Below are 27,339 nucleotides of genomic sequence, written 5' to 3'. Positions count from 1 at the left end.
AAAATATAACAGGTATTGCTATGAAAATACAGTGCAGATTTTGGAGTCAATTTGGTGAAAAATAATAGGTCCGATGCAGAAACGATAAGCCTGCAACATTAAATGGAATCACATCGCCCGTACCAATTCCGTTAGTTCCCTTCTCGCAGCCATTTCACAAGAATATAATATTCCTTGAGTTTATTCTGGATACAAATACGGGACTCGCTACATGGCAGATAGAATGGCGAATGCGCGGTGAACCTCTCTTACCAGAATGCATAAACCTAAATATGAAAATCATAGGTTGCTGTGTGAAACGATGGTCCTGTTTTTCCTGGTTTGGCCTTGGATCTCACTTTGTAGTGTGAAGAACGTTTAACTCCCAGAGGTATCTGAACATTCTGCGCAAAGTAATGCTTCCTGATTTGTGGCGTTTCTACAGATGTCAATGAACGGTATCATAAGGCTACTGCTTACCTCACTGGTGAACATAAACGTCAACACACTTGACTGGCACCCACAAACCCCTGATCTCAATCCTACCAAGCACATGTGGGATGAACTGAAGCATCAATGAGGTCAGGTGATGTGCACTCCAGAATAGTCCAGGACCTCATTACATGCTTACAGGAAGAATGATCCAAAATGGTCCTCATTTCGCTGCAGTTCATCGCAGCGAAATGAGATCCTACATCTTATTAAGGTCATATACACTTCTTTCCAAGCAGTGTATATGACATCATGTTGAACATACATCATAAGTTATGAAGAAACATTTTCTCTCTCAGTTGTGCAGATATGAGTTTGTTTGCATTATCTTTTAAGAAAATGATCACAATATTTTTATACAGTACTACAGCAAGTGACTGTATCGCTTTTTGTATTTTAAGCTTCGTTTTGCCAATATCTTGAGTCTGATTGATTATGCTGCTGAAAATATTAGAACTCAAGAAATACAGAAAACAAACCAGCATTGAATTGATAACCCATTCCTTTACCATTCAGTCTATCAGTGTAATCAACTCCTCTTTCAAAGCCTCGGCATCCATTCTACTCCAGATAGTTCTCCTCAACATGGCGTCATCTGAAATCAACTGCATATCACCATTCAGACCTCTCCCAGTATTTCACACACAAATTAAACAGCAATACACCCAAAATATACACTTGGAATACACCACTAATAACTTTCCTCTTCTAAGATATCGCTCAGCTAAAGTAATATTATGAATGTTATGCTTATAATTATTCTCAATGGTTAACTGACTGACTGGAAAATAGTGAAAAAATATTCTTTGGAATTTTTTTTTTGGGGGGGGGGGGAATGGAAGACTGCTATGAACAAAATTTGATCCTAAAAATATTATGTCCCAATAAAAAAAAATCTGCATCTTTTTAAAAAAATTTATCTAGTGTCAGTTTTGATTACATGTTGTAGTGTTTGATACCCAGAAAAAATAATGTATAGGCACATACTGCCAAAATGATCTGTTTTTTATTTTGTGAACAGTTCGAAAATAAAGTGTGGCAAAAATGTCTATAATTTGAACAGTTGGATAACTCCCGCTCCAAAAAAGTAGTTAAATGATGTAAAGTGGTTCTATTCCCACTTCCTTGCCAGATAAAAAGGTTATTGCTTCAGATCAAAATGTACAAAGGTTATCGTATCAGATAATTTATGATTCTTCGATAATAGAAATGAAGTTGCAGTTACTGTTAGTTTGATAACTGTGTTCTCTTGGTGGTGATTATGCAGAATTAATTTTGAAGAAAGAGGGCATCGGGCTACAAAAGAAACATCTCATAATTCTTAGCTTAGAATCAATCAAAAGGATTAAAACAAAAACAAAACATGCCTACGAAGAAAGAATTTGATGCGATCCTGTAAGGCATTAGAAAATTTATAAATTGTTACTGTATTATCACTTATGGTACTACTAGATGAATATAATTTAAGAAAATCTGCACTAAATTAATGTGGATTAAAATGAGCATCTATTCGCTCTTGAGCCAAGGCTAATTATAACAGTGAGGTCAATTTATACGAAACAGATAATGGTGACTGTAGCCGTGTCACGAGTTGGCAAAACAGATGGACGCACTGCACTATGGGCCTCTGCTGACTAAAAAAAACTGCTTCTCTTCCAGAAAACTAATTAAATGGTATAGAAAACGAATGGTTCCACAAGCGAGCAAATTGTGTGCAGTGGGATAGTCGAGTCAAGGAGCTGAACACGGGATGAAGATGACAGTACCTAGTTGAAAAGAACTCAGAGAGAAAGCAGGACTAAGGTTCACTAAGATGAAAATCCACAAAAATCATTATTTGTTTCTTATACACATTAAAACAATGGACTCCAAGTTAACGTTTCGCATTAACTCCGATATGCGGCTATTATAATAAAGTCTCAATGAACAAAAATAGCGAAGCTGGGACAAAAAGAAATTAAGCTTATTCCTGATGGACCTTATGACCTAGATGGAAACGTCTTTGTAACATCGGACACGACAATTTTATTATAAGGACCTGTTTAGCGATTCGAAATTTTTGACAATTCATAGAAATGTTGATAGCAAATTTAAAAACAAATATATTTTCTTTAAAAATAAATTGTTGAATGATAAATGAAATGCACTAGAGACGTGTATTTTTGAAGAGAAGCTTCTCCAAAGAGTGGAAGAGAATAACAGTGCAAGTAACACAGAGTGAAGCAACATTTAAAAGGTATGAAATCCCAGGCAAATTATAAAGAGACCTTTCTAAACAAATATTTAAAAAAAGCGCGTCATTTATTCTTACTCTAAAGGGACTTTAAAGGAATATGAAAAAGAAAAATGGATAATTAAATACCTACAATAAAGCACAATTAAAGAAATAGCAAATAACTTGAAAGTCGACTTTGAAAAGCAGATGAAGCTCTTTAAAGAAAGAAACCCTCAAATAGTAACCAACTCCTTCCGTACTTGCAGGACGTCTAAGTGACTTGAAGCGCAGTGTTAAGCACACTTAAAAGTCTAATTGAATACAAAAATAAATGGAATTAATGAACCTTAAATCATTAAGCGCCTGAAGACAGACTGAGTCACTTGAAAGAAAGTTTTGATGGTACAATAAAAACCGTGACAGACATTCAAATCAACAAGTCTCAGGTGGAAAAATCGTAGATTGGTTAACATCTGACTTTAATAATAAAAAGAAATGAAAATGTATTTAATGAAACTTAAGATAATACATTACTCCTTCACTGTTTGAAGACAGATTAAGTCACTTAAAAGATGGATTCGATGGTACAAAACCACAACTTTACAGAATGCTGGAAGATTTCATTACACAGCAAATATTTAAAAATGATGTGGAAATATTAATGGCGATATCAATAAACTACAGAGTGAACCAAAGAATAAGGCTAGAACAGATGCATCTGGTACCTACGAGTAATTAATTGAATATGGCAAACTTATTGCAACCACTGAACTCCTTAAAACAGCCACAGCAGAAGTTTAAGAAAAATTCGATTTAAGTAATAAACAAGAAAAATAAATGTTTAAAAAATTAAGAAAAATATTTCTAAGAAGCCTTAGATGATAGCTTGGAAATTAAAAAAAAAATTACATGAACATGGAATAATCGCTTTGCAAAAGAACATTGATGACCCTGATGGTGATGTTAATAATAAAAATATTAAGTATTGAATAAGTAGGCTGATTTAAACACACTTGACAACATATTACAATTGGGTACAAAGGATGTATATCGCAACAGAGTGAAATATTTGCAATATCATCCATGGATGCCCTTAAACAAACAATGAACACAATTTTCGATATATATACTCTAAATTAAAGAAATTAAATTAAAAACCAATCAATTCCAAGAGAATGTATATTGAACAATTATGTTCACTTTGCCTGCATTTAACAATATGTTGAGTAAATATGCAAATGAAGATATGATTAAGAACAATATCTCGAGTCTATTGCAACAGAATGAAGAATTTACGAAATTTAATACACTTCTGACTGGAACTGCTAAACACTTGTATATATGCATATGCAAAGAAAACTGGAATGACTGCAGATGAATTTTAAGATGCCGAAGAGAAGCACTTTATGAATTTAAGCGAAACTGAAGCCTTTCAAATTGCTACCACGACATTCTTCAATTAAAAGATTGGACACAGAAAATTAATGAGGATCAAGAAGATGTGAAAGTGTGGATTGAAGCTAATCCTTCTGAAACCAAAGACGTAGACAAATTGGCTACCTTAAATATTAAGTCGTCTAATTTTAAAGGATAGCTTCTTCAAGAAATTGTGAATTCATTGACTGCAACAGATGCAGTAACCAAAAGGTACGTTAAAAGTTTCCTTAAACAAACTTTTGCTTGAAGTAATTAGCTTCTTAAACATTTCGCCGTATCTAACTTCTTTTATAAACGAAAAATTTTAGGAATATAAATATCAGCTTCTGGATTTAAAGGAAAAGTTCTAAAAAAATGGACATACCAGAAAATTATAATGATGCGACATTAATGAGTTATGTTGATGACAAGTGTGGATCTTTGGCAGCAGAAATTATTGATATGTTTCATTTATTAAATAGGGAAGACCGAGTTCTGTAAGAATCTTAAAATCTTTTATCGCTTCATGCAAATCTGTTAAACCTTACGAGGTCAAATTTTATTCTCAACGTCTTGATCTGCCATATTAAGGCAGATCATGACGCATCATGACGCATCATCACGTGCATCTATTTCATTAGATGCACGTGATGATGCGTCTCATGCAGAAATATGAGCATAGGCATTGCGGAATATGTTAATTTAAATTTAGACTATAAATATGAGTGGAATTTCAACAAAAGTTCGCATCTATTTCATTAGATGCACGTAATCTGTTGTATGAAACTCAAGTGAAGAATAAAGTCTTGTATTCTCTCCTTGTAAATTCTAAATTTCATCGGTCAGGAGTATTAATTTTAAAACCATCTAGAAATATGAGCGTAGGCATTGGGGAATATGTTAATTGAAATTTAGACTATAAATAAGAGTGGAATTTCACCAAAAGATCGCAAGCATAATAAAAAATAGAAAATTCCTTAATTATAAAGCCGATGAAAAGTTAATAAGAGAACAGTTACTGTAAGGGAAACATCCTATGCTAAACAAACCTGTTACTGGAAAGTTAGAAAAAGGAGAGCGATAGAAAAAGCTTTGCGAGATATAGATGAAAATATAGCATTCTCCTTCATTGTTGTTTTCTAATATACAGATCTTAAAACAAACACATAGTTCCCCACTCTGCGCAGATATGGTTACAATTAATTTAATTAAAATAATTCTAAATTATCCTACAATTAATTGCATTGAACCAATTAAAATGAACACTGATGTGCTGCGCACTCTTAAAACTTTTATACATCAAGAAAAATGCAGTTATACGAACAGAAATCAGCGTAAAAAGTGATAGAAAATAGAACTGAATTGGTTAGTTTATTTTCATATTTCATTACTTTAATAGTTATGTTGTCAGAAGTTAATATTGTGATATCATTAGCAGGTGATTATTTAAAGAATAATTCGTTAAATAACAACAACAACAATTCGTCATTGTTGTTGTTGTTTTGTGTTCGAATTCTCATATCTCTTCTTTCATTTGTATCTCATAGACAAAGATCTAATAAGTCTGAGAAGATTTGAGTTAGATAGGAAGCTGAAGTTGAAAATTATTAAAATTCGTTTTATTGACTTACAATATATTCAACTGTATTCAACTCTGTAGTTTCATACGGAGAAGTATAGATGTTGACAGCAGTGAAGAGTACCAAATGATACCTCTGATGATGTTTCAAATAATCTTTTACTGCTAACCACTTCACAACATTATATAATAGGTGCAATATGCCTTTGGAACTACAGCAAAGTAACTGTTCTTCTTTCCCTCATATTCATGCAGACTGATGGAACTGTGCAGAGTATAAGAGTTCATTGATCGATTTCTGATTACTGAAACTGTGCTTAATACAGAAGTGAAATTCTTCACTCTCAACTAGCTACCTAACATCGTGCAATGTGATACTATTATTGATATTAATCATTTCAAAGAAAAAATAATAATATCACATAATTATATCACATATAAATACAATAATCACAACAAAAAGGCCACACCAAACTTCTACATCTCAGACAAAATTACCTTTTGAATACAGAAACATTTACAAACTACAATAGTCTGAAAAGAGCGCTAAAGACATACTGTGAACAAGAAACGTGCACTCAAAATACCATACAAACTTAATGAAACATGACATATACTTTCAGACTTCCAGTTCAGTGACGCTTCAAGACATTCCAAGATATCGCGTGTTTGTGCGTGTGTGCTGGCGCGAAATTCTCAATCAACGGCTGCAGTAGAAATCAAACCTATCATCAGTGTACTTCTCAACATAGCAATCAAACCAATAAATAATATCTAACTGTTGTCATCCTCAGATAAGCTTAAGAAATTAGCTTCGAGGATGAAAGCTGAGAAATTACATCTCATCCGAGATTTAAAAAAAGGGAAAAAAATCCCAGTCCATATATTACATTTAAGTGCTGCAGTTACAGTGCTTAAATATATACTAAAAAAAGATCAAAATTGTAAATATTTATAACTCATTGTTAAATGAATAAATGCTGTATTGTTATTATTTATGCAGTATACTGGGCAAAAAAAAAGAAAACAAAACAAACAATCTCTAAGAATTTCATTGTTACAAAAAGAAAAAAAAAACAGAATTAAACCTGTTATAAATATGTAACTGCAACTTAATGGAATATAAACTTAATGAAAACTCTGTAATCTTAAGAATAATACCCAATCTTAAGGGGATTACTCCAAAGTGTCCTCTATTTCAGAAATTTAATTGTTAATTCTTAAATGTGCAGAATAAGGAGTTTTGCCCCATGTTGTGAATATGTAATCACAATATGCAATCATAATTTTAATAATAAAAGAGGATTGAAAATTTTTTTAAAAGAAAATATGTAATCTAGTATGTATAATATGTAATCAAATGTACGTAATGTATGTACCATATGTAATAATAAAATACATAAATAAATAATAATAATAATAATTCCATCGCCAGAGATATTTCAGGGAAATATCTAAGTTAACGTATGTTTGAATTTGGTTTGAAATGGATATCAAGGTCCTTTTGTAAACAATAATTTGCAGCTAGATCTTGGAATCAGTTCTTTAATGAGAAACATAATGCATTCAGTTTTTCATAATTTTTCAAACTTCCAGGCATAGTGCTTTTAGCGTTAAAGCAAACTTTTAGATAACTAGAAAATATAACAGATAATGCTATGAAAACACAGTGCAGGTTTTGGAATCAATTTGATGAAAAATAATAGGTCTGAGGCAGAAACGATAGGCCTGCGACATGACATGCTATCACAGCGCCCCATCCAATTCCGTCAGCTCCCTTCTCGCCGCCATTTCACAAAAACACAATAATCCTCCAGTTTATTCTGGCTACAAATAAGGGACTCGCTAGTTCATCGCAGCGAAATGAAGTCCTACATCTTATTAAGGTCATATACACTTCTTTCCAAGCAGTGTATATGACACCATGTTGAACGTACATCATAAGTTATGAAGAGAAATGTTCTCTTTCAGTGGTGCAGATATGAGTTTGTTTGCATTAGCTTTTAAGAAAATGGTCACAATATTTTTATACAGTAACACAGAAAGTATCTGTATCGCTTTTTGTTTTTTGGGCTTCGTTTTCCCAATATCTTGAGTCTCATTCATTATGCTGCTGAAAACATTAGAACTCAAGAAATACAGATCTCAAACCAGCATCTGTTCAATGAAATGAAGGCATACTGCTAGCCTTTATTTCTACATTACTCTGTATAGCAAATTATTCATTTTTGATACGTTTCATGAGATAACATTTGCAAATCCATTGCTGCTACCTTATCCTCAAACCAAGGATTATTAGATTTCGATATACGATATTTGAAACTTACTGTCATGATATACAATGATTTTGTTAGAACTCTCATGATCTGTTACATATAGTCTGTGTTCCGGATGACAATAGTTGCACTTCATGGAAACCTTATTCTAAAGGCCAAACATGGGCAATTTACATTCCCTGCCTCCAATAAGAAGGGCGTCAGTCTCATCCCGGGCAACGAAATTCATCTGTCACCTAAAGACAGGCAGGAACCGTCATGCTCACGAAGGGATTCACATCAGCCTTTTGGTAAGAGATCAGATATGCTAATCATTTAGCCAACCAGGCCAGAAATTCTGCTATCTATCAAAAGTGAAACACTGGCGATTGTTTGACTTTTCTTCTCCTCTTTCTTCAACTTTTTTTTGTTTTGGTTCTATGCATACTTTAAGGTCATTACTCTAAAGTGTCCTTCGTTTCAGAAATTTAATTGTTAATATTTAAATGTGCAGAATAAGAAGTTAACCCCTATGTGTATTGCAAAAATAGTTTGCCTGTAAATGGCTTCTGTTCATCTGGATAAACTATAAACTGTTTTACGGGATAAAAATCTAGTTTCCTGGCTACGAAACTTCACAATTTTTGGATCGGATTAGCTTTTCATCTTCAGTGATGAAAGCTTCCTCTAGGCATATAATGAGGTCCTGGAGTGTGTGGGAGTGGACGACCCCTTGACCTTACCCGAAGCTCTACTTTATCTAGACAGGGAAACTAGAAATGCGAGTGTAAAACGTAGCAGGAATCGCTTCATTCTGGGGACAGCGGGTGTTAAAATGAGAGGGTGTCCACTATATTGATGAGCTAGGTCAACTATGAGGGGGAAGGGATAATAGCCATAAGAATACTAGTAACGCACGTGTTTTTCTGTAAACAAAGGCTAGAAGCAGCATTCGGAATAAAGGGAATGAGAGTGTGGAATTGATTGACTCAGTCTCGTCAAATATTGTTATATTATTGAAACTTGGTTGACCGAGTAGTATTAAAAGTGGCCTTTTTAAAGAGATGCAGAGACAGTAACCTTATTCCTATCTGCATCAACCCGAAAAAGAAATTTACGTCCGCTAAAGCACTTCGTATATATGACCGCACAGAGAAAGCAAGACATTGAGAGCAAATCCAAACAGCCCGCAAAAACCTAGCAGTAACTCAAAATCAGGTTTCAAAAGTGCAGTCCGAACTATCAAGTTATATAAATCCAGATATTCTAGAAGTACGTGAAAGAATTACTGACAATTCGGCCAAATATATCCTAGAAAATAATAAAGAAAAACTAAAGGCCAAATACCACATTTTGAAACAACGGCGAAATATGGCTGCCAATCATACGAATCCGACCATTCAGGAGATCTCTTTCCCGGTAAACAGTTTCAACAGTGAACAAGAAACAAGGGAGAAAAGAACCGACCAACTACCTGCAAGCAAGAACCATGTGATCAACTTATCCAGCCACACCTTAAATAGCTGCCAACTTGCGCTATTTGGTCAAGCCCTTAACTAAGCAATAGCAAATAAAACGATCGATAAATTGGATTTTATTTACCACATAGAAAGAGGCCTTAGATCCCTACCCAATAATATAGCCAACAAAATACGATCAGGAACCAGGAATTTTCTGAACAATACGTAACCCATAACAATCTAAAAAACGTAACTAGTAGCAATCAAGTCATTGAAAGCTAATCAAGACATAATTATAACGAAGTCGGATAAATGCAATGCCACTGTCGTCCTTGACAGGTCAACATCCATCCTCCCTCAGATGAATCAACTAGTCTCCGGTAACAGCACCTATCAGCTGGTAAACTATAACCCAACAAACAGGATGAAGAATAAAACAGTAAAACAGAGAACTTACGTCCGTCACTTCATGGCTATCAGACACGGTAAAAAACTTGTACCCCATTACGCCCGCTCTCCCAGAATACATGGTGTCCCGAAAGTACACAAACAAAATGTGCCGTTTCAAGATATTGTGGAAAGAATAGACAGCCTATTTACCACTTAGCCAAGAAATTAGCATCAACATTCTAGGAGTTGATGTCATTCCCCCTCCTACATAAAGAACACACAACCCTTTATAAACAAAATTAAAAACATAACACCCCATCAAGATGATTTATTAGTCAGTTTCGACGGTTCTGCCCTTTTCTAAATATCCCAGTCAATGACACAATTCTTCTCCTACAGAACAAATTTAAGCCCAACATTACGGTCCTCTTTTTTCACGTACTACGTTCCGTTTACTTCGTGTGGCAAAATACAATTTACCTACAAAAAGAAGGTACGGCCTTGGGCTCACCACTATCCCCCCCCCCAATCGCTTTCTACCTGGAAACGTTTGAGCAAAGTACTCTTGATTCCACCACTCTAAATCCTACAGTGTGGCTTAGATAATTTTGTTATCGATGTGTTCGTTATCTGGCCAGATGGGCGACAAACGCTAAACAGATTTCTTAGCCATCTGAACAAACAACGTGAACGCATTCAATTTACTATCGAAATTGAAAATCAGAACTCGCTCTCGTTCCTGCACACTGGTCACACGTCTTCCTTCAGGCAGTCTATCCTTCACAGTCTACCGCAAACTGACACACACACACACACTAGCCAGTGCATACATTTTAATGTATGCCACCACCCATCAAAAAAAAAAAAAGTCATTAACACACTTAAAAACAGAGCAATAACAATTTGCTCTAAACCAGCAAGCTCGGAAAGAGGAGCTAAAAACCATCAGCGACACATTTATAAATAATGGCTATAACAAAAATGCCATTAATAAAGTACTGCACAAAACATCACCATAAAAGAAGCTAGATTACAGTAAAACCATAGCCATACCATACATTAAAGGATTATAATAAAAAATCAACAGAATCCCACATCATTATAATTTCAATGCCAGCTTTAAACCACCTGCAAAACTTAAAAACATATTCAACTCCTCTAAGGAAACTCTCCTCTCATTGGCACATCCTGTAGTGTATTGCATCCACTGCACCTATAACGTACCGTACATTGGTGAAACAGGACGAATAATCCCTATACGTAAGAACGAACACATAAGACTGGAATAGTACCCGCTCTTTAAACCCCCAAAAACCTGGTGTGAAAGAAAATTTAAGGAAGCCTGCGAAATTCTGATAAACCACCCAAAAATCAACAATAATGGGGGCCTGAAAATTCCAAGAATCTGGATGGCACGCATTCAGCCTACTTAATATTTAGTACCAGCATACATCAGGACTCTAGGCAACCTTCAGCTAGTATTGGAAACCATTCCTTACTAACTGGTTGGAATTTATATGTATAATCATGATGTTAATATACTGTATATATATATATATAGACTTTTCGTTGTTCCCAATGTAACTTCACAACCAATAGATAATATTAATAATAGGACTCTAGCGCTGATGAAGTAAGTTTTTGTTATTTTTTTTCACCAGAGTTCAGGCAAATAATTGTTGTAACAGTTGGTCAGTAACTTTAACAAATCATGTAGATTGTAGTGCAACTTGTTTCTCTGTATATTTTATATATGCTCCAGAAGATGACCTTGATATAAAGTCGAATGTGCATTTTGGTTTATATTAAACTAAAGTTTTACTCAAACACGGTAGTTGGCTCCATAATTTTCCAAAATATACTTTATTTACTATTTATTGCCAAGTAATAAATAGTAATACCTATAACAGATTCACAATTCTAATAAATGTGTTCAACTCTAATTATAAAAGAAACAAAGATGTTTTATATTCATGATGAAATTTATTAAATTATAAAAAGTCATCTCAGTCGAATACTACTTAAGTACTATTTTACTTACCTTTGAATCTTCAGCGCAGGTCAGACCTTGAGCACAGGGACAAGTTCTTTGATCTTCTATAACACAGCTATCTCCTAAGAGAAATTTAAGACAAATATTATAGCAATACTTCAGTACGATGTAAGTCGATTTGCTAGATGGTGTAATTATGACATTCAGTAAGATGATATCATTATCCAAAGATATATACCAGAGAAATTTCATTTTCTCTCTGGCAAGATTACAATATTTCATGCCGTATAAACAGAAGAGTAGCAACCTTATAATTCTTTATAAGTTGTTGATTATGAGATGTATAAACACTGTCTGATCTCTCTATAGCTGAGTGTTTTGAACGTTTCGCAGAGGGACATTAGTTAGTTGGATCTCTAGTGTCTGACAGTTCATCATCATCCAATCTCTCAAGAACACGAGTTTTTCAATGTTCAATGCCTTTGTTGAGAATATTTAATGGCAATCTGGTTGCGAAGATATGGGGATAATTCGAATATAATTTACGATCCCTTAACGATATAAGGAGGGCCAGATAACATCTGTTCTATGAAGTGTATAGGGAGGGGTCGGGGTGAAGTGGGATACGAAGAGAGAGCTTGACGGGTTAGTAGCCCTAATGTATCGAATCGGCTGGCGTGGGGGAAACGGGATGTTGCGGAGGGGTGAGGGGAGAGTGTAGGTAGAAGTAGTGGAAAGGTAGATGTTTGTTTCCCTCAAGGGTCTTTCCCCAGTCGTATGTGGAGACCGGGGATGGTTTGTGTATCACTAAGACTCGAGAGGTTCCCTCTCACGGGCAGGTGAATCTATTTTTGTGGGACGGTGATGTAGATTTCTATTCGTATAATATTTTGTGCGGTGAAAGAATAGTTGGGTGTCAGTTTTCTGGTGTTGTTTCTGCATGTTTTTGTTTGGATTTTGAGTGGGTGTGTTCTCCTCATATTTTTTTGGATAGGAGGGTTAGGAAATTTTGTTTCTACATACATTTGTGATTATTTATTTTAATTCTCAGCTAGATTGCATTGCTATTTTGGATAAACAAATAACTTTCTTGAGTTTTGCATTTCTTACAGAAGATGGTTTAGTTGTTTTAGACGCTCATTGATTTGTTGAGGACTTAATGAATTTTCTATATGTAAAATTGAATATTCTTAACGCTGAAGTTGTATAAGTTTTTCTTTTTATTTTATTAATGTGCATAAAATTAAACCACGACCAGCAAACAACAGATTCATTTTCATGCAGTGGAAGCATGAAACAACTACGAAAATTCTGACGATCAAACAGAGCAAAAGGAAATATTAAAATTTATCTACAAAACGAAAACCAACAAACAATACAGGTTTAAAAAACCACGCCAACGCTCTCGAGAAATAGACATCCTCGCGCGGAAATGTGAAAAAATGATTCTTATCCCTAGAAAAGTAGGAAAACAACACACCTATCATGCATTGTAGTTTCACACAAAACAAATTCCTTCTTAAGTACTACAGTCAATGACTGTTAACAGATTGCAAGTTAGAATTAGAAATAACATTTGATCGCATTTTCTTGGAAGACAGAGTAATAGGAGCACGGTTCGGTACCTACACTGCCTCGTCTGAAATGGGCTGATTTCTGAAATGAAGCACACAGTAATAAATTATGAGACTTCTCGAACAAAGCGTAATAAACTCTGCCACCTCGCATACCTAAACAACGTACAATAAACAACGTCAACCACAAACAGACACAGCGTAATAATCTACATCGCTTCGACTGTGTGGATAGCTGTGTAGAATGTAATTTACTTCCCTTCCCCTCATTACGTGGCACTCTCTCCCTCTTTAGATCAGCTTTTCAGAACTGCCGTAGCTTTGTCTACATGTTTCAAAAAAAAAATCTCCTCAAACCTGCGCAAGAAATTTTTATTCCAAGCTACGCATATAAATTGGTTGTTTTTATATTCTTACCAAAGATTATTGGTATATGTCACGACCGGAACACATCGGGGAATACTCACGAACAAGTAGGCCTGGATGGCATATCAGCCTGTGTACTACGTGAATCTGCAAGAGAATTGGCACTGCCTCTGACGAAGGTGTGTCAGCTCTGGCAAGTTAACAGAGCGGAAAGATAGTAAGATAGCACCATTGCATCAAGGTGACCGCAAGACTGAGGAAGCGAACTACAGACCATTTAACATATCGAGAGTGGTTCTTAAAGTATTGGAAAAGTTGGTAAAGATAAACACAACACTGGATGGTTAGGGATCCGATACTCTATAGCCGGCAACACGGATTTATGAAAGGTATATGGACTTTGTTCTTGACTAAATTGCAAACTTTGTTGCTTATTTTTGAATAAAGGTTTAGATAAATATAATTTCTTGGCATCTTTAATTTATAGCGTAACCAAGTAAATAAACTTTAAACATCGAAATGTTCTGGCTAACTGAAATATGAAATCTGTTCTTACTACTCATTCACTGTAGTGCTTATGGAGTAGGATTTCTGTGAATATGTATGCAATATTTTGTTGTAATCTTTAGTGCAGTAACATTCTAAATTAAGAACATATGGGTTCTTTAAAAATACCGATATATTCATGTATAAAAGATACGTTTTTCCACAAAATAGTTCAAATAAAATTAAATATGGATATTTTTATTTATTTTTTCTAGCCGGAAGGAATCAATTTTTCAGTGTCTCGCAATGATGTCTGTTTCTCAACAGCGTTAGCGTGGTTTTTTAAATCGGTATTGTTTCTTGAGGTTTCGTTTTGAGGAAAAATTTTAATATTTCCTTTTGCTCTGTTTGATTGTCAGAATTTTCGTAGATGTTTTCATGCTCCCACTGCATGAAAGGGAGTCTGTTGTTTACTGGTTGTGGTTTTATTTTCTTAGAGATATATTGTTGTAGTTTATGCAGATTTGAAAATTTTGTTTCCTCTACTTGGTTGTTAATTTCCGTAGTTGGGACGGGTGGTTTATTTTAGATGTATTGTTTGTGTGAACAGGATTACGGTACTTCCCTCACAGGAAAGGTAACTTCGCTTTGTCTTCCATTGCGAAGAATGAGTAAAATATGTCTATTTGATGATTTTGTGTTTCCTGTGGTGTGTGTGTTTCTTTCATCTTGTGGATGATTTCCACTTGATTCTCTATTTTTGGCTGTGTCATTTATTGTCTAACTTCAGCAATCAAATGGTGGTCGTTGTTCTATTTTACTTTTTTTTAAAGATGTATTGGAGTTTTTTTATTTATTTTTTTTATTTGTCGTTGTTTTTGTTTTGTAAGTAGATTTGAAATTTTCGTTTTTTCTACTTGGTTGACAGTTTCCATAATTGTGTCTGGTGGTTTATTTTAAATATATTGTTTGTGTGCAAACGGTTTCCATTTCCAAAACGTCATTTCTGTATGCCTTCTCGCGTGAAGAATGAGTAGAAAATATTTATTTGATGATTCTGTGCTGCCTGTAGTAGAGTTTCCTTCACCCTGTGTCTGATGTGAAATTTATTCTTTATTTTCCAGTGTGCCATTTTTGTCTGGCATTCGATGCTACAATAGAAAAATGATTAAACCCTCAAGAAATCACACACAAACACCAGTCCATCAAAATAAATTAAACAATTAAAACTTGTAATTCAGTTTCATGCTTACCAAGATTGCGAAATTCAATACGGATAGTCTTTAGATACGCAATACCTTCATCAGTATCTGAAATAACAAAGGCATCTTCTTTAAGAACTGCAAAACCCAAGATTGATCTTTGTTTATCCTAAATATAAATGCAATCTAACTGAGCATTAAAATAAGCAAACAAAAATATATGTACTAATACAATCACCGCCCTCCCTTCGAGAAAAATATCGGGAGAACTCACCCACTCAAAATGCAAAACAAAACAATAAGAAACAACACTAGAAAACTATTCTTTACACGGCACAAAATATTACACGTATAGAATTCTACCTCACCAAAATAAAACGAAAGTATCAGCCAGTGACAGGAAACCCCCTCCTTTGAGGGTAAGGGATAGAAAAGACATCCCCGCTTCCCCATACGCAGAAACACGGAAATCTAAGAAAGAAGCTCGGATATAGAATACATTATATCATATAGTATTTCCGAGTATTCCTTCTCTAGTACATGATGTTATGGCTGATATTAGGTTATGTATGGATAGCGTGTCTAGGTATTGTACAGTGTTGTTCTGGTTTCCGTTTGCAATATTTATGTTTATATCACCGATTATCATTAGCTATTCTGTTGAGCGTAATTTTTGGTGTGAAAGCCAGCAATTGAGATCTGCGAAAATTATATCACGTTTAAGTTTGGTGGCCTGTAAATAGTATTTAGTATTATGGGATGCTGTCTATTGGTGGTATTAATAATTTAGATGCAAAGGGTTATAGCATGCTCAAACTGAAAGACAGTTTCTTTTGCTATTAAATTATGTTCAGTAAATATTAATATTACACCCTTCGATTTTTGGTTCTCGGCCGGATCTATGTCGCTGTTATCATACTGTAGAATTTGAAGGCAGTTGCTTCTTCATTAACAAAGGACACTTCTGTTAGTACCAGTATGTGAATAACACCGGTGTAATTCTTTAGATACGGCTGTTTCAACAACCAATGTTTTCGAATGCATCTGCTATTAATATGCAGGATGTAAAGTCCTATCAAGTAAACTGTGTATTGATTCCATGCATCGAGTAAAACAAAAGTACAATTGTCTTTTGTACAAAAGACCCCTTGTACAAAAGTACAAGCGGTCTTTTGTTTGACTTTGGTAGCCGATCCATGTCTTACGAGCTCTTGATTGTGAAGATTCAACTGTGAATCTTTGAAGATTGTGGAACAACGATGCTAATATATTTGCATCTCTGATCCACAAAAATTAGTAATTTTTTTCTGTTTTCGCTTTTCTCGTTTGGTACAATGGATGCTAGTTGAATGGCGTTAAATACTCAGATAGGAAGATTGGTGTGTTGTCGTCCGATGCGTTCAACTTGGCAACTGGATTTTTCAGTCTGCAGACTTTTATGGGATTTTCGCTTGTGGATTTGCTTGTAAGACGAACTATGACTTGTGTCATCATGTTAATCCTTGCTTTCTGCTCTTGCTGGGATTCCGATGTACGGTCTGTATATCGTTATGCTGTAGGGGGATGCAAATTTCTTGGCCTAACGTTAACACTACGTCTCTGAGATTTTCTGTGGACGCAGTTTCTGGAAGACCGTTTATGACGAGATCTTCTTTATGATGATGCTGGTTTAAAAGTTCGTATTGTTGTCTTAGGGAATTAAATTCATGGCAATGTTGAATATATCTTTCATCAGACTGTACATGCCTGCAATGGAAAATTTGACTGAAAAGTAATAATTGATTCTTTTTAGATTTATACGTATTCAGTTCAGTTCAGAAAAAATAGTAAACATATTTTACCCAATTTCTAATTTTATCGTTTTTATTAGTAGTACAATACACCCCAAGTTATGTAACACGCGACTTACGGATTTATTAAGTAAATGGATTTATTAAGTAAATTCGCATTTACTTAATAAATCCATTAACGCGTATGAATACGTTTGGCTTTGCGCAGATGCGTTTTTGACAGCCTTATTACAGTACAGTAGTAGATGCCTCGCGCAGATAGCTCAGTCACTTGTTATTATTACCTTCAAAATGGAATGCAAACGCAAAATCGAATGGGCTGGTAACAATTCTAAAAAACAAAGGTCTGCAATTACATTAGAAAAAATTTGAAAATAATTCCTATGTATAAAGGCCGGAAAATTCTATCAACAATAGCTCGGGAAAAAAATCAACCTATTTCGACAGTGAATACAAGAGTTCGCAGTGAATGGATAAAGTTCGTATTGTTGACACTGGTGCGGTAGCGTTGAAGGGCAGACTTATTACCAAGAAGAGACTGGGCCTGATATCAGAGATGGAGAAATCGTTGTCTCACTGGATCGATGATCTGACACATTCGAATTACGTAAAATATGAGATACGTCAAGGATTACGAAACGCATTACATAAGTAACTTGCGGTGCAACGGTATTTGGATTTAAATTCACCACATTGGTATTTATTTTCCTTCTCCTTTAATTACAGTAAATTAGTTCCGAAAGTCATTTTTAGAAGTGCCTTTTTATAGTAAATAAAGACATTTCCAGGAAACTTCTCATTCTTAAGATAAGAGAGGGAGAAAGCAATGCTGATAGAAGTGCAGGTGGATACATTGAATCTGATTCGGAGAGATAACTGATCTCTCCGAATCAGATTCAATGACAGACACATGGTTTTGTGTGATTCTTTAGCTGAACTTTAGTTCTTCACTACTAAGGTTATCTTATTTCGGAAAGGTGACATATTTTCTAAGTTACTGTGAAGATTTAATTTCATGTGTTTGCAGTTTTTCTAATGTTTTCGTGTAGTGTCGTGTAATATTCTTGATGTCATTCGTTAAAATTCGTTTAACTGTGTTTTAAGTGGTGTTTGTAATGGCTTCAAGAGGATGCAAAAATTCACCTAACAAAGAGGATACACCAAATACCTGTGCTTTTTGTGCGCGTGAGACAGCCGAGATCGAGGGCAACATTGCATCAAGAAGGAATGGAGAGAAAGAGTCAAAATAGAACCAACCTAGAAGTAAAAATGTGTTACATGAAACTTTAGTTGCTCAGGAAAAAGTCCTTTTACCCCCCACTTCACATAAAGCTGGGATAGAATGCAATTTCTCAAGGTTTTGTCGAAAGAAGAGAGTGTTTTACATACAACTCTGCAAAATTTCTGGGATTATCTACAGCAAAATTGAAGAAGGTATTTTTATCGGTCCGGACATCAGGAAACTTATGAAGGATAAACTGTTTGAATAAAAAATGGAAACTATTCAAAAATGAGCATGGAAAGCTTTGAAGAGGTCGTGACCAAATTTTAAGAAATCTTGAGGACCCCAACATTAAAATGATTGTGGAAGACATGCTACAGAAATTCAAGGATTTTGGGATGCTCCCTGAGCTTAAACGTGCACTTTCTCAACTCTCATTTAGACTACTTTCGTAAGAATCTGTGATTTGTCAGCGAAGAGCAAGGAGAGCAATTCAACCAAGATAATAAGGAAGAGGGAAAGAAGGTATCAGGAACAGGTGGAAAGTCAACATGATGGCAGACTATTGCTGGATGTTGCACAAAGATAACCCGGGAAAAGAATTTCAGTAAACATTTTTTAAAGAGTTCAAAAGGAAGCTTTGAAGGAAAAAGAAAAAGACTCCACAATGAAATATGAAGTATGTACTAAAGGTTAATCTTTAATTACTTTATTTAAAATTTTTTTCTATACTTTTATTTCAAAAAAGTTTACCGAAAATTTTAAATACGTTATTTTACTTAATATAATGCGTTGTAAAGCTATTTTACTGTAATATTGAGATCCATTTTGTGAAAAATCCTTCTGTGATAGAAAAAAATGGAAGAGATATTTCAAATCAGCAGTCAAAAATAAATCACAAATAGGTAATAGTTTCCAGGCAACTTTTCTTGACTCGAATTTTGCAGGCCTGTGTTATGTTTCTTGTCAGTTAGAACATTAACACTAATTTTGATATCTTTTACTTTTTGTAAGATTCTTCGATTGATAAATTATTATACTTAACACAATCCACATCCCCGGTAAGTTTGTTTTGTTATTTCTTCGTTCTTGGACAAGATCTGCTAAGCTGGCTTTTATAGTTTCGAAATCGTTTTCTAGTTCAAATCATGGGATTTACCTGTATGTTTGCCTGTTCCGTTCATCGTCTAATTCTGCCTTCGACATAATCAGCTTCATTGTTACTTTTTATCCTACCATGGGCGGCAGCGTTTCTTTGTTCTCCCTGCAGCATAATCAATTCCTTTCCTCGCATATTGCATTGGATTTACTTTGCCGGGTTGTTTCTGAAAGGCCGGTGCACGTAAAGTGAAGATTCGCAAGGCATTTCCTACTGGTTATATGATTTCCATCAGATGATAATCCTTCAAGCATTTGTTCACTTCATGACTCACCTTTCTTCCCTTGAGCAACTGCACCGTGACTGTAAAAATGGTGACGTTCTTTGGTCTTCGCTGGTTGGTGAACACAGTCCACCCTGTGTTCGATTTTCAGCACTCAAAATTTGTATTTTACTTAGCTGATTTCGATGAATCATATATCGCTCTCTTCAGTTTGACATGCAGAATTACCTTGCATCAATTTCAAATTGAAAACAGGAGGTAAAACCACTTTAAGACTGTAAAAATGGACGCAGCGATATCAAGGAGTGCCCATTCGTATGCCAACACAGTTCCCTCCAGTTATTAATAATAATAACGGTGCCTCCTTTGTTCCGTTGGTATAAAATATGCCATTAGTTATAAAGACATGATTTCAAATCCTTTCCGCAAAGGTATGAATTTTCATCTCTCGCCTTCAACTCATGGCCAGTTAGCGACTCTCTTATGGAGATGGAAGGGTTTTTGTTCTGAGAAACTTGGGTGTTTGATTTCTGAAACCAGTTCCTCAAATGCACGTTTCTACAGACATAATACACGTAACCAGAGGAGAAAGCAAATGGAACCACTCAAGAAACCAATTTTACCACACCAACCATTCGTTTGAGAAGATAGGACGATAAATAATAATAATAATAATAATAATAATAATAATAATAATAATAATAATAATAATAATAATAATAATAATAATAATAATAATAATAATAATAATAATAATAATATTATTATTATAAAGAACTTTTATTATTAAAAGACCAGAAGATAAATGATAAAATATACAAAGAGCCAACAAGTTTCACTAGCCACTGTCTAGCATTTTCAAGGCTGAACTGGTGTGAAAACAAATGCATTGAGTTACATTTCAAACATACACTTTAGTAACTGTTAGGCCGTTACATTTGATCATTCTGTTTGAAGGCGTGCATGTGTTCGAAACTTTTTTCGAGACTTTTTTCTATCCCACATATGAAATCCATTTTAGGGATAAAAATTAGGGGAGATGGCAAAATTGAAACCCTTTTTTAGGATTTCTGATTCATGATTAGAAAGCTTGTAATCTGAAAAGTTAAAAATCACTTTGTTGTTAGGCAGACTGTGATGTGACTGGAATTTTTTAGCTAGTCTTGATGTAGTGTCCTTATTCACTAATGTACCGATCGTAGAGGTGGTTAACATTCTGAAAGATCTTTTCCCTCAAGACATCACACAGCTGTTTCATCATTGCCTGAAATCAAATTTCTTCAAATTTAACAACACTGTATACAAACAATCGGAAGGTCTAGCCATGAGTAGTCCTCTGTCACCACCATGTGCAGACCTTTTTATGGAAAAAATTGAAAAGGATATTCCTTCCACCATTGTACCAAAACCGTCAATTTGGTGGAGATATGTCGATGACGTGTTCATCATCTGGAAGGATACCATGGAAAACCTTCTCGTGTTTCTGAACAAAATCAACTCACTAGACAATAAGATCAAATTCACTATAGAACTAGAGAAGAACAAAGAACTTCCTTTTCTTGACATCCTAGTGAGGAGAGAAGATAACAATTTCCAACTGTCCATTTACAATAAACCCACAGATACTGGTAGATATCTACATTATTCGTCCAACCATCATAGATCACAAAAACACAGCATCATTCACATGCTCCGTAATAGAGCCTTACGGTCGATTTCAAAAGAAACAGAGGTACAGAGAGAACTGTCACTAATAGCTAACACGCTATCTCTTAATGGATACCCTTCTAACATTTTAAAGAAATGGCTATTTAAAGACAACCACCAACAACGTGTTACGGTGCCCCAATATGTGTCCACAGCTGTCATTCCATATATTAATTCAGTTTCCACAAAATTGGCGAGAATGTTAAAAGCTCATAACATCAGAGTGGTTTTTAAACCAACTACCATGATCAGACAAATTTTAAGATCACCCAAAGATGAGGCCTTGCTTCAGACGTCCTGGAATATATGAAATTACATGCACGTGTGGCCTTTCTTACATTGGTCAGACTTCTAGAAGTTTTGAAATAAGACAGAAGGAACATGTGGGGGATGTCAATCATAATAGAATCATCACATCTGGTTTAGCTCATCATTTCTCAACATCAAATCACGTTATAGATTGGAAAAACAGTTCTATGCCTTACATCGAGAATGACTACAGATACAGAACTTTAAAAGAAGCAGCTGTGGTACTACTCACAGGCAATAATTTAAATAGAAATCAGGGTATTATTCTTTAAGACATATGGAAAAATCTCATGATTTCTCTCAATTTAACAGAACTACAATATGCAAAAAACTACACAACACGTGGTCATGTACCGACATCTGACTGAAGCTTTCGAACACATGCACGCCTTCAAACAGAATGATCAAATGTAACGGCCTAACAGTTACTAAAGTGTATGTTTGAAATGTAACTCAATGCATTTGTTTTCACACCAGTTCAGCCTTGAAAATGCTAGACAGTGGCTAGTGAAACTTGTTGGCTCTTTGTATATTTTATCATTTATCTTCTGGTCTTTTAATAATAAAAGTTCTTTATTTTAATACATCAGACCAAATATGTACAATTTAAATTATTATTATTATTATTATTATTATTATTATTATTATTATTATTATTATTATTATTATTATACAAAAATAATAATAACAACAAAAATACCTCCCAATATTTCGAAATCAAATCTGTAACACACGCAAAATACATCGGTCTCTATATAGATTCCCACCTCAAATGGACAAAACACATAGAATACCTACACACCAAACTCCGGATCATCGCAGCAAAACCCTTCCAAGTTAAAGACATTATTCCACCCAACATTAAAAAAAACTCTATATCACGGTATCTGCAAATCCCTACTCAGATACGGAATAACAGTCTATGCAAATACATCAAACAGCCACCTAAAAAAATTAGAAACACTACACAGGAAAATCGTGTCAACAGTGATCTGGACACCTTACCTGCAACAACCAATATCCGACAAGAACATGGCGATACACAGAATTTTAATGCACAGAATTCTGAGCATTAAAAACCTGAAAAACTACATGACATTAACTAGGAATTACTTCAACAACACCTATCGAAACAACAGACACACATATCGTATAACACGACCACTACAACAACTCTCTACATCCCCACACCCTTCAACAACTCATACGGTTCGTTTGTGAGAGCATATCAGATACTCACGCAACCCAACAACCTACCAAGAAAGTTAAAAGACGTAGATAACTACAGAACATTAAAAAACGAACTCTGGAAAATATACGAACAAAGTTAAGAAACCACTAACACTAATATACACATCATAAATCACTAGCATCCAATGCCTACATCCCATACATAAACAGTAGCAACAACACAAATAGTGAAGGCTAAATCCCACTCTCTTCATAAAAGTTAACCCAAGCTTCGAATTAGGTGGGATAAACTTGCCCCACCATATATATATATATATATATATGTATTTTACCTTGGGTATAATAAATGTTAAGAATACCAAGTAATTTTTAAACCTGGTTTTACTCCATTTCCCAAGTAAGCAAACAGACAAATAAGTCAAGTTTGCGCCTGCAAGTGATGCAAGTCTAACTGATCCTACAGGTAGTGCAAGACCAGGTATTCTTAACATTTATTATACCCAAGGTAAAATACTTTCTACATTTATATCTCCTCCAGAGATTTTTATTTAATAAGGTTAAAACACCTTATGGCAACTTGTTCTGGTAAAATACTTATGAGCTCTGTATTACTAAATCTTGGTATTTCTAGCCTAGCTCCCACTGATGAGACCTCAATAAAGGTCGAAACCGGTCTGGGTAGTGGCCTCTTGCCTTTAATACAAAACATCATACATCTCCTTCTTGGAGATGTGTTTTGGCATTAAGGGTAAATATAAAGATTAGTGATTGGAGCTCATGCCACCTTTACCACGAGTTGCCCTGGTCTTGCACTACCTGTAGGATCAGTTAGACTTGCATCACTTGCAGGCGCAAACTTGACTTATTTGTCTGTTTGCTTACTTGGGAAATGGAGTAAAACCAGGTTTAAAAATTACTTGGTATTCTTAACATATATATATATATATATATATATTTTTTTTTTTTTTTTAACTTGGGGGAGACCACACTCCTACCAAGCGCGTCCCCCGGGTGGCGGATGGGGGAAACTCAAATGGGTTGCTCTGAATAAAGAATAAAGAGCCATGGACCAAAGGATGTAGCAGAGGCATGGCAAGCTGGCTACATTATTATGCCAGTAACTTTCATGAGCAGGAGAAAATCTACAAACCGAGATAGTGCTACTGCGTACGGGACAACCGACGCGCCTACTCAAAGACCACATAGAGTAGGTGAGAAATCAGCAATGTGGTCAGCCAAGGATGTAAAACATGTAGCCACCCTCAACATAAGATCATTATACCGACCTGGAAAATTACAATTAGTCCAGGAAAATTTTAAAAGACTGAAATGGAGTATTTTAGGTTTATCAGAGACACATTGGTGCGGAGATGGATTCATGTATTTACAAGAAGGAAGACTGTACTTCTCAGGAAGAAAAGATAACATACACAGAGAAGGAGTTGCATTATTAATTGAAAAGAAACTTACACACTCAGTAATTGAAATAAACCCAGTGTCTCCTAGAATAATAACAGCCAAACTTCAAGCAAAAGAAAAAGTCAAACAATTAAAATAATCCAAATATATGCATCAGACAGTAACCATTCAGAGGAAGAAATAGAAAATTTCTATGAAGAACTACAACAGGAAATAGATATTCCCAAAAATAGAGAACTCATGATAGTGATGGGAGATTTTAATGCTAAAATAGGACAGTTCACAGCAGACAAAAAAGATGTGACGGGAAAATTTGGATACCGACAGAGGAGAACAATTACTCCACTTCTGTAAAGCAAACGATCTAATGATTACAAACACATTGTTCTATCAACGCCCTAATAATAAATATATATGGACATCCCCAGATGGTAATATAAAGAAGAACTGCATAGACTATATCATCATAAACAAACAATGGAAAAGATCAGTAAATAATGTACGAACATTAAGAAGTTTTGATTTTGACACTGACCACGAAATATTAACTGCCAAAGTGAAGATAAAATTCAACAGGAAAAATAATATCAGAAAAGAAGAAAACATCAACCTATCAAAACGAAAAGATAGCTCAAGCAGAAGTCGATTTTTAGAACAGATGTGCTTGAAATTAAAACCCCCCATCTTCCAGAACAGCGGAAAATACTGGGAAGAAGGAAAAGAAACAGTGTTATCAATTGCAAAAGACACTCTAGGATCCAAACCCAAAATAAACAAACAGTGGATTACCCAAGAAATCATAGCTACCATAGAAGAGAAAAGAGAGGCCAAGATACTTTTGAACCAACAAAACAATGAAGAGAATAGAGAAAAATACAGAGCACTAAAAAATAAAGTTGATAACCTATGCAAAAAAGCCAAAGAAAAATGGTTAGAAGAAAAAGCTAAGAAATGCCAAGAAGCATACCAACAAAACAACCTAAAAGTCTTCCATGATACTGTAAGAGAAATTACAAAGGAATTCTCAGCAAAAGCAATAACAATGATAAAAAACAAGATGACTGAAACCGGGAATATTGAATATATAAGAAAAATCTGGTGAAACCATTTTAAGACTATCTTCCACCAAGGAAACAAAACTACAATGCCAACAATAGAAGAAAATAATGATCACCCAAAAGATTAAAAAAACACCTATGAAGAAATGATAGGCATAGAACAAGCTGGTTTCCGAGGAAACTATTCAACAATAGACCAAATTTTCATTGCACCAACTAGCAGAGCTCAGCTGGGAAGACCATAAAGAACCCTATTGTTGTTTTGTGGACTTTAAACAATCTTTCGATAACATCAACAGAGAAATCCTTCTTAAAATTCTACTAGAAAAAGCAATAGACAAATATATAATACAGTTTCTGATAAAATATTACTCTAAGACAAATGCAATAGTTAAAAAGGACACACTCACAACAGAACCCATAAAGATCCAAAAAGGAGTAATGCAAGGATGCCCATTATCCCCATGCCTATTCAGCATATATCTAGAAGTTGTAAAGAAGGCAATAGACAATGAGCCTGGAATCAATGTCAATAGTTTAAACATTAATAATATCAAATATGCAGATGATCTCGTCCTTCTTGCAAGAACCCCAAATGAACTACAAAAGTTGATCAACAAGCTAAACGAAACCTGTAAAACATATGACATGACAATAAATATACAAAAGACAAAAGTGATGAAAATAGGGAGGAACAGAAATACCATCTCAGCCACCCTAAACGGAGAACAAATAGAACAAGTAGACAACTTCATATACCTTGGATCAAAACTAACAGAGACAATAGATGAACTCAAAACAATCAAACACAGAATAGCGATAGGATGGACCACCATGGGAAAATTACAGAAAATCTGGAAAATAAACAAGATATCTAAGCAAGCCAAAATCAAATTATATGAAGCAATAATTATACCAACAGTCATCTATGGAACAGAAGCGTGGACAGTTAAAAAAAGAGAGGAGAAAAAACTGCTGGCATTTGAAATGAAATGCTTAAGAAAATAAATAGAACAAGTTGGATAGAAAAGAAAACAAACATCACAGTCAGACAAGAACTATTGTATAAAAATACAATAATAGAAAAATTTAGAATACAACAACTGAAATGGTTTGGACACGCTGTACGCATGGATGCAGACAGACTTCCTAACGTCCTAATCAATACTTTTCCAACTGAAAAAAGAGGACCCGGAAGACCAAGAATTACCTGGCTGAAATTAATAAAGAACATCTTGGGATGCAGAACATATAAGGAACTTTTTCGAACAGCAAGGAATAGAGAAGACTGGAAGATCCTGCTCAAGAGAAGACTCAACCCGTCTTAGACGGAAGAGAAGAAGAAGAAGAAGATATATTTAAAAAAAAATAATAATAATAAAAATATTATTATTATTAATATTATTATTTAATTTTATTTAATTTTAATATTATATTATATTATATTATATTATATTATATTATATTATATTATATTATATTATATTATATATTCATCATCATGAGTTGCATCAGTCCTGGGACTGGTAACCTAGCAGCAATTTCCTCCATTCCGCTCTCTCATTGGCTTTCTTCTTAACCTCCTGGTAACTCCTCAAACCCGTGCTGTGTTTGACTTGGTCAAGAAAGCTTTTCCTTGGTCTGCCTCTTCTTCTTTCCCCCTCTATTTTGCCTTCAGTTATTCTTTTCACAAGTCCATCATGTCGAAGTATATGTCCAAACCACCTATCTCTTCTAATTTTGATCGATTTAATTAGAGTTCTTGTTTCGTTTATCTCTCTCAGGACTTGTTCGTTTGATTTTTTCCTGTCCATTTTATTTTGTTCATGCGACGCCAGCATCACATTTCAAAAG

The 27,339-nt window shown here is 34.7% G+C and overlaps 1 protein-coding gene across 1 annotated transcript in view; it reads right to left on the bottom strand.

Annotated features, from left to right (window-relative positions):
- Positions 1-27,339, bottom strand: part of LOC150092074 (uncharacterized) — a 117,063-nt gene that overhangs the window by 58,813 nt on the left and 30,911 nt on the right. The window contains exons 2-3 of the mRNA XM_090415330.1: positions 15,459-15,515; positions 11,828-11,901 (exon numbers count right to left, since the gene is read on the bottom strand). Coding sequence (XP_090271456.1) covers positions 11,828-11,901; positions 15,459-15,515 — 131 coding nt within the window. The remainder of the gene's footprint in view (positions 1-11,827; positions 11,902-15,458; positions 15,516-27,339) is intronic.

This window comes from Typopeltis vanoorti, unplaced genomic scaffold, assembly GCF_054136105.1.
Source record: "Typopeltis vanoorti isolate ZY-2024b unplaced genomic scaffold, IOZ_Tvanoo_1.0 HiC_scaffold_82, whole genome shotgun sequence".
NCBI lineage: Eukaryota > Metazoa > Arthropoda > Arachnida > Uropygi > Thelyphonidae > Typopeltis > Typopeltis vanoorti.
Note: the sequence above shows the minus strand (reverse complement) of the source record. Positions and strands in the feature narration are given on the sequence as shown.